The sequence below is a fragment of the Rhizophagus irregularis genome, chromosome 9 (assembly GCF_026210795.1).
Source record: "Rhizophagus irregularis chromosome 9, complete sequence".
Classification (NCBI taxonomy): domain Eukaryota; kingdom Fungi; phylum Glomeromycota; class Glomeromycetes; order Glomerales; family Glomeraceae; genus Rhizophagus; species Rhizophagus irregularis.
In genome coordinates this window covers 147,299-167,572 of record NC_089437.1, presented here as the reverse complement: position 1 = coordinate 167,572, position 20,274 = coordinate 147,299, and the positions used below count along the sequence as shown (strand labels likewise).

Sequence of the window (20,274 nt, the reverse complement as noted above, 5' to 3'; positions counted from 1 at the left end):
AAATAAGTATGCCATACATAGCATACGTTCATTTTTAATATCCATACATGTATGGATACAATAAAAGCATACATAAGCATACAATACATACAACGTCAAGCATACACTACATGTTTATTATACGTACTACTCATATAAAAAGTTTCTGCATACAGCTTATAGTAAAAAAATTTTTTGCCACCTGATGACCCCTATATATGGGCTCTTTGCAATAGAAATGGGGAAACTACCAAAAAAATTAAATTTATATTTATATACTAAAAATGCTCCAAATATTTTAATATTAACTAAAAAAATTTTTTTTTAGTAGTTTTCCCCTTTTCCATTGCAAAGAGCCCATATATATTTCTGGGTTCTGGATGGACCTACATATCCTAGTACTTAATGTTTTTACAATGATCATATAGATTTTTAATTTTTTTTCTTATTTTTCATTTTTTTACAATTTAGATAGTTTTATTATTTCTTTTTCCAGTTTATTCTATGATATAGTCTAGACATTAGGTCATGCCCGCCTATAATTTTTAATAACAGGCAGGACAACTCCATTAGGAGGTTGGGTGTCAACTTTCGTATAGTTTATTTCACTATTTGTAATGGTGCTAACTTACAGGAATTTCTTTGTTATCACCTCAGTCTACATCTATATTGAATAAAATAAAATAAAAAGTATAATGTACATCACTCAACATCAGTATTATGTACAGCGAATGTTTATTACTAGATGTTGCAGATGATGGATATTATCAATATGAAATATTACTTATACATTAAAAAGAATGAATATTGCAATATTTATTTATTTATTTATTTATTGTGAAGTTGGAAGAGTTATCAAAAAGACATCATCGACCATACATATGGAACGACCCGTCTAACATAGAACCTATCATCTGTAAGAGCCGAAGCTAGGCCAGACCCTTACTTCTAATTAAATGAAACTCTAGTCCTATCCCGTATTACGCCCAATATAGGATAGTGTATGAATATTGCAATATAGTACATGATTTGCATAAATGTACATGTAATGATTGTAATGTACATTTTTCCGTGACTTTCTGATGAACCTTGGGTGAACTATCAAGTCTTGAATAAGAATAAGACTTTTTCCATTTAATATATTATAAAATTATCTTTTTATTATTATTATTAAATTATATAAATAACACGAAGATTTATTGTTAAATTTCTAAAATAATAAATAATTTCTTTACTTATTTTAATAAAAAAAACAATAAATTTTTTAAAGTGAAAAGGACTATAACTGATAAGAAATATTTAAATTAAACGTTTCTTTATATTTTTTTTTTATAGAAACTACAAGTATTTTTAAGATAAAAGTTCCCTCAGTTTATTATTTTTCTTGAAAAAAGCCGCGAAAATTTTTCTAAGATAATGGTGTACAAACTAAATCTGACCAATAAAACTCGTCAAGTCACGTTACAGAAGATTTTTTGGTGGTGTTCTTGGGGTAGTTGGGTTGGGACGTGTTTAATTAGTACAAATCTAGGTGATTATAAAACATGTAGTGTATGCTTAACGTTGTATGTATTGTATGCTTATGTATGCTTTGATTGTGTCCATACATGTATGGATATTAAAAATGAACGCATGCTATGTATGGCATACTTATTTTCGCCATAGGATTTACAAAAAAAAAAAAAAATTTAAGCATTTTTTATTTAAAATATATTCATAGATGATGACTCATAAAGAATTAAATTTCATTTTCAGATATAGTTTCGTCATCAGATATAGTCTCAATATCTGAAAGAATAACAGGATTTACTTTAGATATAGTAATAAACGTAATAGAAATATTTTAAATGAAAAGAAAAGAGAAGATTGTAGCAATAAAAACGCGATAGAAATATTTATTTTTAAATTTTTTTAAATGAAAAAGTAGTAATAAACACGGTAGAAATTTTAAATAAAAAGAAAGATTATAATAATACGCGTTGAATTGTTTTAGCCAGTACTCAATCATTATGAAAAAAGTGTAAATCGTTAAATTTGGTAATAAAAATTGTTGACAAGACGTTATCCTTAAATCAAACAATACATGAAATTACCACATTGATCATACAATACATACATAATTGGAAAAAAACCATACATTACATACATTAAAAAGTTTTAATAATACAATAAATACAAAGCTAACCATACAATACATGTTTGCTAAAAATCTGCGGGGCGGGAGATTTATAATAATAAAAGATCAGTGGCTTATAATGACACGATGTAATTAATACGATGAGAGTATTTATTTAAATAAGTGAATCAACTGACGGGGGCTTCAGATAAATTACTAATTGTGAGTATAACATATTTTATTCTGTAGAAAGTCACGTGATGAGTCTGTGAACCGAAGGTATTATTAGCGGACTTATCTTGTAAAAAGAGAATACACTGAATAAATAGTATTGTCATATAGCAGGCTACAACCTGTATTTTATATTCTTTTCATATGATCAATAAACCAGTACTATTTTTTCTTTATTGTAGTTTGATAAATAAATACTCACATGTATTACCGGAACAAGGAAATAATTAATTCTCGCACATTCTAACCCTTAATGATCTTTACAGTATATATGGATAGCGTTAAATTCTTTTATTTTCCCCAAAAAGAGCAAATTATTTTTTGCAATAATCAAGCGAAAAATCAAATGAAAATAATCATTGATATTTACAATCTGTATATTCTGCAAAAGTAATAATAAGGTAGGTTAGTTTGTAGTTCAGATTAGCTTCTTGAAACATGTTATCACGATATTAATTGATTTTCTTATCTCTTTAGATGTTCCAAAATATAATGGACATATTACTCCTTTTGTTATATATTGGCGTTCCCTCCCTTTTTGATAGCATCATATGTTTCTCTGTAACTCACTTCTGAGATTTAAAAAAATCAATAAAGTTGGGAACTGCTAATTTTCACAACGTGACTGCGACTATTATTATTAAATATTTATTCCCTATTGGTAAACAATAAGAATTACATGTGAGAAAAGACGAATTTTAATCTAAACTTTTATTGATGATTCATTACTCCATATGGAATTAAATATACAATAATTAAAAAAATACAGATATTGTCATACTAATAAGTTTATTACGTGCCGGTACTACCAACTTAATTACAAACTGAGTAATGATAAAATCGTAATGAATCACTTTTTTTCAATTAATTTTATAAACATATCATTATATCATATTTCGTGTCACCAACTAAGAGTTTATAAAGATAAATCCCGATGTATTCAGAAAAGTATATAAAGTATATATATCTTAGACCTCCCAAACTTTCTCATTTCTTAAACTCACAAGAATTTCTCTGCTCAAATTTTCTTAAAACTTTTCTGAAAAATTACAGACACAAAATGATGTTGTCGCTTAATTGTCTGATTCTAGGACAAGCTTCCGAAAGATGTTTCACTGAAAACATTGGCGAAACATATAAAAATGATAGTGGTGTTGCAATCAAATTTTCTAAATTTACAGTTTCAAACTTCACGGAGAAGCTCTTTCATAGGGGAGAAGTAAAAGATATATTTCGAAATACTGGAGAAATGAATCTTTGGAAAGTTGACGACAAGAAAGTTGAAGAAGAAAACAATCTTAAAGAATTTACTAAAAGTGACATCATTGAAAAACTCGGAGGCAAAGAGATGGTTGCTCGATTCCCGCTTAAAAGATATTTCGATGTTAATCAAGAAATGGATATCGAGGGTATTCATATCTTTATAGTCCCTACCTCCACTGGTAAGTGTCTCTCAACGTTTTACCTCTCGAACAAGAAATTTGCAGTAACAAAACATCGATTTGGTCTGATCTCTTTTTTTATTGGCCTGGAATGATGTCAAAGAAATTTATAACAAATCTCTTACTTATTATTGGTTTTTAGGACCTAATTGGAATGTCGATTCTTCCATTTACAAATGGATAAAACAATTCACATTGAACCGTGGTCGAGACCTAGTAAGTTTTCAAGCTTTGTCATCTCCTTATTAATGTATTTCTTAGTTTCTTTGACTAAAATCAAATTGACCTTTTCAGCTCGTTAAAACTTATGGCAAAGACTTTAAGTTTCTTCAAAGAGATGACACTATTGATGCCCTTTGGAATGGTCTTACAATGTTAGATGGAATCGCAGCCCGATTTAAAAATCGTAATGTAAGTGACAAAGGCCTTCATCCAATTCCTGTTTTAGCGGGCGGACCTGGAGTTGGAAAAAGCAGATTTCTGGATGAAGTTGAACGATTGCTCGTTCAATATGCTAATGAGTCTGATGATGATGAAATACGGGATGCTTTCACCAATATGACAGTCATAAACACCACCTACGGGAATGGATGCCCTGCTAGAGATATGGATGTAACAATTGGTGCTGAGGCATCTCTTGCAATTCGTATTCTGTTTGAGTACTTTAAACCTAAACATGACTTTGGCGATTACGATTTTTCTCACTTTCAATCACTCTGCAATAATTATTCGAACATTTCATACTTTACTCTGAGCACTGCTATCCGAGTTGTTTATGCTGATGTTATTATACAAAAGAATCAAGAAATAAAATCTAATCCTCTGCTTGTCCTGGTTCTTGGTATTGACGAGTTAAACTAATTGCACGATAACAATCCAAAAGCCTTTAGGACACTTATTAATGGCATTGGAGGAGTTATGTGTAGTTCACCTGCAAACATTTATTTCATTCCTATTCTTGCTGGAACAATTGAAGGACCTTTGAATCAATATAAATCGGGCTCTACGCAAAGTCTACTTCCCCTTCCATTACCGAAATGGAGATTATAATAAAATTAAGATGGCGAGCAGGATTTTGGCTTTGAATCCATGGGTAAATTTTGACCACAAAACTTGTTTCTTTTTATTTTTCTTAAAGAAATTTTTATTAAAGTTTCTTTTTTTTCTTTGTAGATTCTAACTTCAAATTAAGCGTTGGATTCTTAAGTCACGGATTTGAAAAGTATTGACATATAAGAAACAAGTATTTACTCAAGGTTATAATGTATTATTTCATATTTACCAAATTTAACAATCTATTTGCGAAGTCTTAATAATGCAATTACAATATATTTATACAATTATACATTACGTTTACTAAATTTTATAAATGTAGTTAAAATTATTTTTAAAAGTCGTAACGATTTTGATAATAGATTCGTGACGATTTGTTGGATTGGTTGAAAAATAGATCGGTGATCGACTTAATGCGCAGTAACTGCATATAGACTAGATTGATTACTAAAATTCGCGATTTGTTTACTATTCTGGCACAATTTAATACGTTTCAGCAAAGTTCTATTGATGGCGAGGAAAATTCTTCAATCAATGCCGATATGAATTTATTGGCCCTAATATTAATCTTCACTTAATCTTCACTCACATTCTTCCTTATATATAGAAAATTTATTTTTAGGAAATCAAAACACTATTAGTTTGCTACGTACTCTAGTTATTACTTTTAGTTCCTTTTCTACTTTAACCTTTTATATAGATGGATCGTCCATTCATTCTTAGGGCGATAGAAAGGCTGGTTGATTAAGTAACTTTTGATAACTATCCGCAATAAGGCCAAGATCTTGTAATCGTATAAACCAACTTGCCCTATAATAAATATGTATACGGAAAGGATACGTTTTGTATACATTTTATGTACGTTTCTATAGATTCCGTATACAAATTCCGTATATTTAAATAAGCAATTCATTTTTGAACATTTTTTAAATATATGGAAAAAATTAATCATACGGAATGTATACGGAATTTTTAAACTTAATATTTTTAGAAAATAATTTTACAAAAATCTCGTATCATAACACGAGATCACGTGATTGTTTATTGTTTTGTTATGATACGTTTTTTGTTTTTTATATAAACCCTTACTTGATCTTCCGATCTTCCTTTCTGTCTTTCCTTTTCTTCTCTTTTCTCTTGTCTTATTTTTGTTATTTTTTCTAAATTTTCCTTCTTTTTTCAGCAGACAAACATTTTGATAGTAATTTCGTAATTTTTTACGCCAAATTGATTGAGAAATTGCATTTTGAAAATTTCTATTTGGCGATAGTATATTTCTGAAGTGGTGATCATCCTGCATGACCTTCCTTATTTATTCACTTTTTCGCTTAATTTGTAGTTTGTCCTCCGATCTTCATGCAGATTTTCATCTTTTTGGGAATGCACCATGTGAACTTCGTAGTTGAATCTTATACTATAGCTATATAGCTATTAGCTATTGCTATTGCTATTGCTATTGCTATAGCTATTGCTATTGCTATTGCTATAGCTATAGCTATTGCTATAGACGCAATATCGCAATATTGCTTCTTTGATATCATAGAAATAAAATTGAAAATTATTCACTTTTGTGCCACTTTCATTGTACGTTAACTTAATGGCATCAATTAATAAATTTTTACATTCATTTCGATTTTGTTGATCTTTGCTGATCTTTTTATTATATATTTTCTTTTTGAAAAAAAAATTTAAAACGAAAATGAAAAAAAAATTTTTTTTTTTTCCCCTAACTAAAAAAAAGTGTGACTCAAAAAAGTGTGGCTACAATTTCTTTTTTTGTTTAGTAAAAAAATTTTTTCAAAAGTGTGGCTACAATTTCTTTCGATAAAATTTTGTATAAAAAAAAAAATCATATGATTCTGTGATTTTTGAAAAAATGATAGCGCTATATTTCTATTTCTGATTTTTTTCTCGTTGTTATTTCTAAAAAAATACATTCCACAGATGATAATGATAAAAAAAAAAAAAAAAAAAAATTCACATAGATAATGAAAAAAAATGACCGATTATTTTTTATCTTTATCTAAAATAAATTATCTAGTCCTTTTAATTTGAATGAAAAAAAAATTTTTTTCTTTTCCTATTTTCTTTTACCTGTCTTTATATATATATATCAATAATGCCTGCCCAACTTTCGACGATACTATATGTATCAGATTACAAAGAAAGAACCTCAAGTGACTTTTTCGTGGGTTCTGCTCTTGGATACGCTCGGCTCGAGGAGGAAGGAGAGGCTGTACAAACTTTCAACATTACAGTATTTTATCCTGTAGACGAAACTAAGCCATGTTATGTACCGAAATTGAGCGAAGGACAAGTTTTATCAATTGCAAATTCTAAATTTAGTAAAAGTGCTAAAAATAATGAACTTGACATAAGTATTCAATTTTTGTAAATAAATAAAATTTAATCATGTATTTTAATTAAACTTCAAGAAAAAAAGGGAAAGAATATTGAAAAAAATTATTATTAACCAATTTAGATTATCTTAACTTCGGCCACTATTTTGGATATATTGCCCGAAAATCTTCCAGTACACCAAATTAATGTAGTTGGTGTCGCTATGGCATCTGAACCTGCTCTAATTACTGATATTGGTGTTCAAATAGAATGTGTTATTACCGATTATTTATCAAAAGATAAACCTACTGAAGTGCCAATTACGTTATTTCATCCAACCGGTAGCAGGTTTATGAATCAAACCACCATTGTTAAACGAGGATCATCTGTTTTTTTTTCAGGCACACTATCATCAATCGAAGGCAAGCTCTATTTAGAGCTACACAACTTTAGTTTCCTTCGAGGCCAACAATCTCCTATCACTTCATCCCCAACAAAACGTATGCCATGGCTAAATTCCTTAAAATCACCTGTTTCAAGTCCTGATGCATCACCCATCAAGCCTCAACTACCTCCTACTTCAACAACAAATACCACTTCCTCTTCTACTCCGCCAGCAGCAAACACACATACTAACACGAAAACAATCTCTACTCCGCCAGCAGCAAACACACATACTAACGCGAAAACAATCCATAAAAACTTGCAACAACCCAAACAACCTACAAAAAGAAAAACAAGATCATCTTTTCGTGTTAACAAATTACAAAAATTAGCAGATATCGCTTCAGACGTTCTTGCCGCCACTGATTCCAATAATAATTCAGATAACCCTAATTAGCTTTTTACATTTCGCTTTTTTACTTTTGATAGTTCTATTTTTTTGATTCTTCGTTCTCTACATTTCTTATTTTCCATTTTATTATATCCCTTTATATCTCTTTATAAATATATCATTCTCTTTTTGTTTTTTCTTATCTGTATTTCGCATTTTCTTTATATAAATAAAATATTTGTTAACAATAAGTGATGTATATTAAACTGTTAATCATACTACACTAATTTCAAATCCTCATCCTCAGAACGATACTGTATACGAATCGTAACCCATTTGCTATATCGAAGGGTAGTGGATTTTTACCGCCTACATCGTCATCATCATCGGAGGATGAAGATTATATAAAAGAAGTCAAGAAGCGTATACAGGGAACACGCAGCGACGTGGATTTCAAAGAATCAGAAGACGGTTTGAGAGAAGTTAAAGTTAAAAAAGAAAAAGAACCCTGGGCCGGGAACCCTGGATGGGCCGAAAAAAAGAAAAAGGGTAAAAATAAAAAGTAGTTTGGGTAGTATAGTATAGACTAGCGAGATATACCCATGTATGTAGATAGTTCTAAATAGGTTGGTGTAGTGGTTAAAGGTGTTGATCGGGGACGGGAGTCGCTTTGACATGGAGAGAGCGAGTGGGTTTTACCTACTCAATTTCAATGGGTATATTGAGATTATTCTATAGCTTGTATTTGTATTTGTGCGCAATATACCATTTACAAAGGTATTATAATTAAATAAATATGCGTTTGTCATTGTAAAAAAAAAAAAAAAAGATTCCAATACTGTAGTTCCGAATGTCGCATAAGGCCGTATTGTAATTACGTCGAAACGAATGACCGAAATAATTTTTGACAATCAAATTTGATTGGACTAAATAAATCAGATTCGATAAATTATTTATCGATCTCTTTTTTTCTTTTTTTCCGATTTTTAAATAAAAAAAAATTTCGTATCGGTAAATATTTTTTTTTATATAATTTTTTTTTTTATATAAACATTTTTTATTTCCCGTTATGGCTTTTTTTGTTATTTGATTTTTTTTATCGGTTTTTTTCAAACCGAATTTTTTTTTATTTTTTATTTTTTCATTATTTTTTTCGGTTTTAAACCGGATTTTTATTTTTTTTTATATAAATTTTTTTGGATTTCGAGATTTCGATTTTTCTTTTTTAAAAAAAAAATTTCAAATATAAAATCGGGAACACGGAACCTTATTTAGGACTCGACTTGAAAGGTAAATATCAAAAAATTTTTAAATTCACTTTTTAGAAATTTTATTAACGTTTATTTTTTATATTTTATAGGGAACGGACTCTTGAAGTCTTGGAAATGATTTCGTAAGTTGGGGACAAAGGTTTTTTTTAATACTTAAAAAACGTTTCTAACGTTTCGTTTTTCCTTTGTTTTTGTAGGGAACGGCCTTGAAGACCTGAAACTTACCTGAGTAAGTTGTAATGGTGGCGTTCTATTCGGAATTGGCTTAAGAAACATTGTTAGCGTTTTGTTTTTCCTTTGTTTTTGTAGGGAACGGCCTTGAAGACCTGAAACTTTCCTGGGTAAGTTTTAAGAGTGGCGTTCTATTCGAAATTAGCTTAAGGAACATCATTGCTAACGTTTCCTTTTTCCTTTATTTTTGTAGGGAACGGTGGAACTTACCTGGGTAAGTTGTAAGGTTACGTTCTATTCGGAATTAAATTAACTTAAGAAACGTTACTAACGTTTCCGTTTTATCTTTCGTAGATTTCTGTTCCTGTTTCGATTTGGATAATTCAGATGAATATTCTATTATAATGGCCCAATGATTCCATAGTCTAACCAATCAACACAAAGAGAAGTGGAAATGGTTCTAGACGACAAAAACAACAATTTAGAGGACAAAGACACGAAAAAGAAAGATGAGAACAATGATTTAGAAGTAGATAGCGAATTATAATGATGATTGATAATAACGTAAATTCGAAACTTTTTTTATCTTTTTTCTTGAAAATAGATTAACATTTCTTTATTTTTTGTTTTGTAGATTTCTTCGATCTCATTTTGCTATCTTGGATTCTTGGTAAATTTATTTTTTAATTTCCTTTTTATTAATCTTGAAAAACTTCTAACAGTTCGTTTTTTCTTTCTATAGGTCCTTCGCTTTGATTTGCATGGGTTGATAAATGTCGTCTTCAAACAACATTTTCTCTACTTATCGTAGATCGCCTTTTATTTTCAAATATAATAGGTTCATTGGATGAATAATTTTAAAACAGCTTTGAATTTTTTTTCTTTAATTTTTTTTAAAGTTTTTTTTCGGTTTCTTTTTATTCAAACTTTTCGGATTAGTACGTTTTGAAACTTTCGTTTTGAATAAAATTTATTATTCTTTTTTTTCTAAGAGACATTAAAGCATGATACTTATGAAATTACTAAAAAATAAGTGTTCTAATTTAAAAAAATGATTTATTAATTATTTATTTGTAAATAAAAAAACTTTTTTATTGAAAGCACGTGACACCGATAAACTTATTTTTTCGTTTATCATTAACAATTGATTAATTGAAATATTAATATTTTTAGAAAAAATAAAAATAAAATCCAAAAAGAAATTTGATAATAAATTGTCACTGATTTCGTTAATATAATCACTAATTCTTTTTAAGTAAAACAATAAAAAATAAATGTAATGATTTTACCATAAAATAAAAATTTTTAAAATTCATATTATAATAATTGCCAAAATTCGTACATTTCGCACAAAAATCAATGAATTCTCAGCCTTCGGCATTCTTGATTTTTCGGCATTTTTCGGCATTTTTCGACATTTTCAGCATTCTGCCCATTTTAAGCATTTAAGATAGTTGATCACAAAGCCTTTGACCACCACAGCCATGACCAATTCCGATCAGTTAGCATTTTAGGCATTTAAGATAGTCGATCACAAAGCCTTTGAGGCTTTGATCGACCAATATCAGCCACGGTCATAACCGACCACGACCAGTTAATATAGTATAAAAAATGATGCATATTCTGAACTTTTTTTTTCTTTAAAAAAAAATAAGCACAGCCATGACAAATCCCGATCAGTTAACATTTTAGGCATTTAAGATAGTTAATTACAAAGCCTTTGGCCAACCAATATCAGCCAGACAGCCACAATCATAATCAATCCCGATCAGTTAACATTTTAGGCATTTAAGATAGTTGATCACAAAGCCTTTGACCGACCAATATCAGCCATGGTCATGACCGATCACGACCAGTTAACATAGTATAAAATGAAGCATATTCTGACCTTTTTTTTTTCTTTAAAAAAAATTAGAAATTTAATAATTTTTTTTTAACTTTACATTTAATTACTATGTCTTTCAATACATATCAACATTATACTTTTGATACAGATCCTCTTACTGATCGTCAAAGCGATTCTGAAATTATGTTAAGACAATTACAAAATCAATTACAGTCTCACCAATCTTGGCAACATGAAAATTCAATGCCTATTATTTTAAATTATTCACCCATTGACCCTTGGATACCAAGCACAAAATTCTTAAACCTGCTATCAAATTTCAATTTATCTATTTTAAATCAATTTGTTTGTGCTGTATGTGCATTTTGTGGTCGTCTAATGTATCCTGAGAAATGTGAATGGTTACCTTATAATGATAATTTTTCTTACCCTCTTTTGCAAGCATATCCAGAAACTGAACCTAAATCATTATTAACTTTTCACATTAAACCTCCACAATGCATTGCTGTATGCTTATCATGTAAAAAACCTAGTACTAGATATGCATTTCCATTCCTTTATCCCATTCCAAATGAAATTCAAGCCATACCTATAGGAAAACGAATGTATTTATCTCCCGTATTTATACATTGTTCTTTAGGTAGAACTTCTGGTCAAAGTGCCATATATACAGAATACAGGACATTAACTGGATCAATGAACCTTTCAAAAAATATGCGTGCTTTAACATTATATTCTGGAATGCTTGGTGCTTACCTTGATAATAATTCATCAAGAAATAATAATTCTTGGCTTGATGATACTTTAATTGAAGCAGCCAATTGGTTAAAACAACATAACCCCTTTTTAAAAAATTATTCACATCTTTTAGATTTACCTGGTTCACAAACAGCTAATCCATTTCCTAGTGCCTTTCATTTACCTGATGATAATTCTGCACCACCATATTTGCCAAATGATATTGTAGTTCCTAATGCTAATTTTAATGTTGAAATTCATAATGAAGATTACCATTATTCTCATTTAATGGCAGGATTTATCAGAACACCAGATAGTACTTTATTACCTTTAGCTATAAATGATCCAGATTTAGAAGCATTATTATTTCCTGATTTATTCCCAAATGGAAAAGGACATTATAATGATAATACTTCTAATTCAAATCTTACTCGTGATGAAACATATTCCAAATATATCAAGCAAAGAGTCCTAAATATTGATTCACGATTTAGACTTCATCCTAAATGGTTAGCATGGTCATATTTACAATTAGAAAAAATTCGTAATCACCAAAATAATCAACGTATCTGGAGGCAAAATAAGGCTGATGAAGTTTATCGTCCACCAACTGCAGCAGAAATTATAAAAACATCAAGTTATTCTAATAGACTTATAATAGATGAATCTATAACAACTACTTTACCTACTTTTATTCGTACTGGTGATACATATTTTCATGAAAAAGAACTTCATGTAAATACAATGATTTCAACATTTGGATTACCATCACTATTTATTACTCTTACAATGGCTGAAAGCCACTGGACACATTTGCACAAAATTTTAAAAGCAACAGATAATCATGATACTATTCCAACAAATAGACCATTACATACTACATTGCATTTTATACACCGTTTACAGCAACTTAAAAAACATATTTGGAAAAATCCTGAACATTCAGAATGGGGTAATTTAACTAACTTTTTTGAAAGAGTAGAATTTCAAAATCGTGGTGCAGCACATACTCATGGTGTATATTGGGTTTCTAAATCTATTGAACAAATGATTGCTGAAAATCTTATAAGATCTGATTTACCTGATCCAGATATTGAACCTGATTTATATGAAAAAGTAAAAGCAAATCAAGTTCATACATGTAGTGCAAAATGTGGAGGTCCAGCTACTTTAGGTCATACTTGTAAAAAAGGATTTCCTCGTCCTTTTTCTCCAGTTACATATTTTGATATTGATACTCAACGTTATATTTACAGATGTATTAAAGCTGAAGATCAATGGATAGTACCTTATCATCCACAAACTTTAATGATTTGGAATGCTCATATGAATATACAATATGTTAGTTCTAGAAAATTAGCCTTTTATTTAACAAAATATATAGCAAAATCAGAACCATCCCATGTTTTCAATATACAAGAAGGTGACAAGTTCAAAGAACATATAGTAGCTCGAAGATTAGGATCTATGGAATTAATGTTCTTAATATTAGGAGAAACTATTTGTAACTCTTCCTGTGCTGTTACATATCTTACTACTGATCCTCCTACAAGTAGACAAAAAGCTATTCGACCTATTTATTTAATTGATGAAAATGATGATCCTTATTGGAAAAATCATATTGAAAAATATTTTGATCGTCCAGAAGAAGAAGAATTTAGCAATTTAACTTATCCACAATATTTTCAAAATTATGAAGTAGTAATAACTAGACCAACAACTTCACGGTTTATTTATATTGATAAATTAGGAAATTATGTAATTAAAAGAACAAATCAAAAATTAGTTAGATTTAGACATTTAAAATTAGAAGATGGAGAACTATTTTTTTATCAAAAACTTTTACTTGAAATTCCTTGCAAAAGTGAAGAAGAATTACTTAGCACTTTTTCAACATATCGAGAACATTGGTTGCATCATCATCCTGAATTTCAAGAAGAAATACAACAAGTTACCCAAGATTTTTTACGTTCACAACAATTAAAGCTAAATCTTCAATTTAATAATTTATTAGAATCTTTAATTAATAATTTACAAACTATAATACCAGCTTCTATAACAGAACTTCTTACAATACAACTTAATTCCTTACGAATTGATCCTCCTATTTATTCCCATTGTAATGCATTAACTCTTCCAAATGATCAATTAAATGCTCTTTCTACAATTCGTAATATTTTGGGCCCAAGTCATCAAAAAAACAAACATCCATATTTTTTCATTACTGGATCAGCTGGTACTGGTAAATCATTTTTAATTAATTTAATTATTAATGATTTAAAAAGTAAAAGGTCAAATTATTTATTACTAGCTCCAACTGGTATAGCTGCCACAAATATTGGAGGTGAAACTATACATTCTGCATTAAGGATTCATGAAACACACAGTGGATTTCAATCTTTAGCTTTTTATGATTATGATTTTTTCAAATATTTAAAAACTATAGATACTCTAATTATTGATGAAATTTCTATGGTATCAGCTACTCTTTTTAGTTTTATTTCTGATATGTTTTCTATTATTCAGCAACAAACTATTGCATTTGGAGGATTAAATGTAATAATTGTTGGTGATTTAGCTCAATTACCTCCAGTAACTGGCTCACCAGTATATAAATCATCAGAATGGAAACTCTTTTATCCTTTATTTTTAAAAGAACCACAAAGACAAAATCAAGATATGCAATATTATAATGCCTTACAAGAAATTAGATTTGGTAATATTTCTATAACTACATGGACTATTTTATATGAAAAAGAAAATAATTTTGATCATAATAAACCTCTTAACACCATTCTTAATATTACAAATATTGTTGGATATAACCAAACTGCCAATCGGATTAATAATATTATTTGTAATATGTTACCAGTAAATGAAGATAAATTTCTAATTAGTTCAGCTATTGATTATATTGATAACCAACAATACAATCCAGATGATACACAAAAACTTTTTAAAAAGAAAACTAATCTTCCCAGTCATTTACGTTTACAACAAGGTGCTCGTGTTATGTATCTTAAAAATAATTTAATAGATCAAAATATATATAATGGTACTATTGGAGTTATAACTGACCTTGATTTACAAAATCTAGAAGTAAGAATAGCCTTTAGTGTAAAAGGTGGTATTATTGATATTGGAATTAAAAAAGAAACTGCAACATTTATGATTAATGGAAAGCCATCAAGTAGATGTCAATTTCCTCTACAAAATGCATTTGCACTTACAGTTCATAAAACACAAGGTTTAACTTTACCAGAAGTTTCTGTAAGTCTTGATAACCAATTTTTTGCTGCTGGCCAAGCATACACTGCATTAAGTAGATGTTCAGATTTATCTAAATTGCATATAGCTTCCTTACATCCTTCTGCTTTTATTACAGATAAGTCAATGATTGAAGAATATAAACGTTTAGAACAAAAAGCTGCTGTTCCATTACCTTTATAAATGTAAAATTTATTAAATATTTATTATTAAAATAATTAACATATTAATTTATAAAATAAAAACATTAGTATATTCCAAGTTTCTATACTTTTTTTTATATATTTTATTTGTATATTTAAAACTATAAGCCATGAATAAAATAATAGCTCCTGGGGGACGAAGTCCCCCGGCAAATCGCATATTCTAGTTATTATATAAATTATAACAACAAGTATAAATTTAGCCATAACTTCTTGATTACCTAAAATTAGGAATGATTACTTCGGCCACCCCTTTTAAAAAAAAATTTTTTTGATTTTATTCTTTTATTCCCACTCTTCTAAAAATTTTCTTCTTTCTATTTCTATTTCCTCTTTATAAAAAATTTTTTATTTTTCTAACTTTGACGTCCTCCCTTTAAAAAAAAAATTTTTTTTAACTTTCCTAACTTCGTTACCCTCTTTTTAAAAAAATATTTTTTTTTGATTTATTCTTTATTCCCCTTTCTTTTTTATTTATATTTATCCCTTTTTTTATTTCATAGGCCAGCAGATTTTTTTTTGTGAGAAGATTCAGTTTTTTTGTAGATCAGTTTGGGAGTCCTTTCCTTTTTGTAGGATTGTTCAGGATTTTTTTCTTTTTTTAGGTCAGTTCAAATTTTCTTTTTTTTTTTTTTTGTAAGTTGGGTTCAGATTCTTTTCTTTTTGTAGGTTGTTTCAGTTTTGTTGCTTCAGAGTCTTCTTTTTTTGTAGGTTAGTTTTGGATTTATTTTGTTGTTTTAGTTTCTTTTTCATCAGATACTTCATAATTCTTTTCATTTATGTAGGTCAGACATTCTGGAGTTCTCTTTCTTTTTTTGTAGGAATGCTGACCTTTGGTGACTTGGACGATTGCAGATACTATATGAAGGGGGGGTTTTGTTTCCAATTAAGTTAGACGTTCTTTTTTGTTTTTTTAGGTTGTTTGACTCCAAATGAACCTGAACTTATAGATAATTTTGGTTGCAATAGGTGGCCTTAATAAGGATGGAATTTTCATAATGTATTTGTATTTTGTTTATTTTTTATTTTTTATTTAATTTAATAAGATTTATGTAAATATAATTATAGTAAACTGTAATACAAATAGTAAATTCAGTGACCAAATCGTATAAATTTCGTGATAAAGTCAGTGATCAAATCATGTAAATTCCATATGAATTCCGTGCAAATTCCGTATCCAAACCATATTTTTAGTGATACGGAATTGTGCATTTTTCCGTATCCTATTATGATACGTTATTTCTAAGGAAAAAAAAATCGTATAAAAACTATATAAAAAACGTATCCAATTTTTTTATAGGGTTGGTGTAGGACCCTTGTAGTTAGACGAGGTATTGGTAATTTTGATGTCTTTCCACATATTTAAGTAGTTACCATCAACTGAAGTAAGTTGATCAATAAGCATTATTCTTTTTTTCCTCAAACTTGAAATGTCAGATGCTGTTAAATTGATAATTTTATAAGTAAGGAATCACTAAAGTGGTTCCACCTTGAATGAAAGTGTTACAATGAGGTATAAAATTAATATGAAAATTATTATATAAACACAATTGACGTGTGATAAGAGATTGATTTCTATGTAAATGGGGTGTAAGTAAATCCTTAGGAGAAGGAAAATGTGGAAGCCAATATTCATATTGAGTATTGATTATTTTTTGTAGTCCGAGTTGGGTAAAGAGAGGAGTATTAAAAATTACATTTGTAATAGAACAACGAGAATAAAATTGATTAAAAAAGAAACTATTAATACTCGGAAAAAGTTTGTTGTGAATAATATTATTATGAGTAATAATAGGAAGTTTTAAATGATGTTTAAATAACTTTTTAACAGGAGCAAGAAGTGAATCGCATTGTTGTTGAGTAAGGATAGTAAACTGGTTAATATATTCCAATTTTGGTAAAAGAACGCGATTGATAATGTAAATAAGGTGATCGGGAGTGTATGTGTATTGAACGCGGTGATGTAGATACCAAAAATTCTTTTAGCCGCGGAACGTGAAGCGACACGAGTTGTGATGGATTTGTTAGAAGAGACGTTCATTAGGATTTCTTGATTACAAAATTTTGGGTTGTTAGTAAGGATGACATATTTGTCATGATTGATGGAGATGTTTGCCATATCGTAAAATGAGTTGGCGATTTGAAAATTCTTTTCCAGTTGTTCTTTAGATGAAGCGATAAGCCCCATTTAACCGATCATCTTCATATGTCCAGTTTATACTCATGTAGTTAATCATTTCTAAAAAAACTAGATATATATAAAAACATTTGAGGACATCGACGTTATACATTTGGAGCCTATTAAATAGATAGAAGAAAGTAGAACATTAGCTGATATAGTAAAATTGTATGAATAGCATAATGGTATTCATTACGAGTTACCTCGTATTAAAAAATATTGTAACTGTAAAGAGCATCAAAATGAGTCTTACAATCTAAAACAGAATTTGATACGGAAAAAGCTCGTCTATACTAATTCTAAATTTTGCCAAATCCAGTTATACGTTAACATCTAGTATCTTTCTACCGTAAATATAGAACAATTCAGTTGAACTTACGTCTTAAACTCGGTATATATTATATTTTATTGCGCAATTTCGTGAGGATCTAAATAAATATGCAATAAATTTCAGTTAATCTTAAATCTTTAACTAGAATTATACTTTCGAGTTTAGATGATCACTTACAATAATATATATTTTATCGAGTTTTTAATTATCATTAACTTTGTGTTTATCTTAATAATAATATAGGATTCCCTATAATAAATTTATTCCGTGTTTTTTATTCTGTTATTTCCGTAAATGTATTATATTCACGGAATTTATAGCCTCAAAATGTAGAAATTACGGATAAATCTTTTACAGAAATGATATCTTCTAACAAAAATGTTAATTTTTCGTTACTTATAAAGATGATCAACTGGTCCTAATAAATATTGTGTATTTGCATCAAAAAGATTTTTTTTCAACCTCAAACTTGCCAAAATTATTAGAATTTAGAACATTTTAAATAATGAATTTAAAGATGTGATTTTATTTTTGTAATTTTTATAATACACAAATGATAAAATACAGATAGGTATGGCACGTAATTTAAAACAACATGTTCTAAAACAGTTTTCGTTTTATTATATATAAATTGATTTTTTAACCTAAATTTAAGATTTAAAGCATTAAGCTTATAATATCGAAGTGTTTTAAAACATTTTTTAACACATGTTTTATAAAACGCCGAAATCGTTTTAAAACATGTCCCTAAATGACAAAATATGTAATAGTGATTTAAATATTAAGTAATTTGATAATATAATAACACAAGTAAACTAATGAAATATATATATATAAAGTACAATGTATTATTACAAATAAATAGATAAACTATAGACAAATGATTATTTAACAATACATAAATGTTTAATTTCCAATCAGATCTGACGATAAAATTCGTAAATGTAAAGAATTTTATTTTATTACATAATTGTACAGCCACCAGATTCACCCGGTTTTTCAGTGGCTTCAGCAGTTGCGATAGATGGAATGGATAGTTTAATGGTAACTTCAGTTTGATTCATTTTGTTAGGAAATTTAAAGAATTTAATTGATTTTAACTATCAAAGTATTTTTTCTTTTTCTTTTTTTTTTTTTTTGATTGAATTTTAATTTTTTGTCTTCTTAAGAAAATTTTTTGCTAATTTATACTTTTTCATACTTTTGGATTGAAAAATGTTTAATATTGTGTGCATTTACGCATGTCTCCGTGTTTGAAAAAACAATTGTAATTGATCTACAATACGTCAAATTTTTGTTACACTTTTTAGGAGCTGAAACATCACAACATACAAAAGAATTTTCATACAGACAATATTTTCACCATATTTGTGTGTTAACAATATTTTTTTAAAATTCAGTATGAGTATTGTCCTAAAATACTATATCATTATATATATATATATATATTTTTATATTGTTGTATTATCTTTATCTATATTATTTGAAATCATTGTAATCATATGGTGTCACGTTAAGACTCCTTTGAATTGTGTAATTGTGTAGCTTTTCTCCCACTCGTCAGTTATGTTATACAAACAAAAAAGGAATAGTATTCCTAAGGAAAATTTTTGGTTACATTAATTTCCAAAAAGGAAATATCGTCTCACGTCGCTTTTCAGAAACAGGGATGTTCCGCCTTTTTTTTATTTTGTAGGTACCTATCTGGACAATAAATCGTAAATGGATAAAAAAATAGAATCATTTTTTTTTATGATCAAATATTTTGATGTAATTATTATTTATCATCATTACCATTTTGTTACGTACATGATTACGTACACGAGGACCGAGAAATATATATATAGGGGTCAGGTGATGAAAAAAATTTTTTACTATGAGCTGTACGCATTTTTTCAGGGCCGGAATTATGATAATGCCAGTCGGTTACTATAATAGGAAATAAAATTCTGACTGGCACTATCAAAAATTATCTAAAAAAGGAAAGATTTTCATGATTTTCCTAGTTCAAAATACGCAAACTCAAACCTGACCCTCTTATATATATTTCTGGGTCCTCGTACACGATCATCATTTTTTTTGAAAAGAATCACTTTTTTTTTTCAAAAAAAAAAATATATATATTAACCTGCCATCCGTAGAGAAGCTAACTGCGGATCCAATGATTGAAGCTTGAAGCTTGAAGCATATACTTAAGTTTTGGCTTAAGCATAAGTTTCAAGCTTCAAGCTTCAAGCTTCAAGCTTAATATAAAAATGCTGGAAAAGTTTAAGCTATATTTGGGCATCAAACTAACCATATATTGAATTTCATGGTTAGTACGATCAACAAA

The 20,274-nt window shown here is 28.5% G+C and overlaps 3 protein-coding genes across 4 annotated transcripts; all 3 read left to right on the top strand.

The window, feature by feature from the left end:
• Positions 1–3,386: 3,386 nt before the first annotated feature.
• On the top strand, positions 3,387–4,629 carry OCT59_029085 (uncharacterized protein; the record flags this gene model as incomplete). Its single annotated transcript, XM_025329540.2, has 3 exons — positions 3,387–3,768; positions 3,911–3,984; positions 4,063–4,629. The coding sequence occupies 3 exons, from the start codon at positions 3,387–3,389 to the stop codon at positions 4,627–4,629; spliced, it is 1,023 nt and encodes a 340-aa protein (XP_025167435.1).
• A 3,034-nt stretch (positions 4,630–7,663) lies between these two features.
• Positions 7,664–8,002, top strand: OCT59_029084 (uncharacterized protein; the record flags this gene model as incomplete). Its single annotated transcript, XM_066141379.1, has 1 exon — positions 7,664–8,002. The coding sequence occupies one exon, from the start codon at positions 7,664–7,666 to the stop codon at positions 8,000–8,002; it is 339 nt and encodes a 112-aa protein (XP_065994468.1).
• A 7,540-nt stretch (positions 8,003–15,542) lies between these two features.
• OCT59_029083 (uncharacterized protein) lies at positions 15,543–16,411 on the top strand (the record flags this gene model as incomplete). 2 transcript variants are annotated; one of them, XM_066141369.1, is made up of 5 exons in its annotated part: positions 15,543–15,573; positions 15,936–16,037; positions 16,102–16,143; positions 16,218–16,268; positions 16,350–16,411. In XM_066141369.1, the coding sequence occupies 5 exons, from the start codon at positions 15,543–15,545 to the stop codon at positions 16,409–16,411; spliced, it is 288 nt and encodes a 95-aa protein (XP_065994467.1). The 2 variants fall into 2 exon arrangements, with proteins under 2 accessions (XP_065994467.1, XP_065994466.1); XM_066141368.1 differs by lacking the exon at positions 16,350–16,411 and having other exon boundaries at positions 16,102–16,139; positions 16,218–16,253.
• Between the last annotated feature and the right edge of the window lie 3,863 nt (positions 16,412–20,274).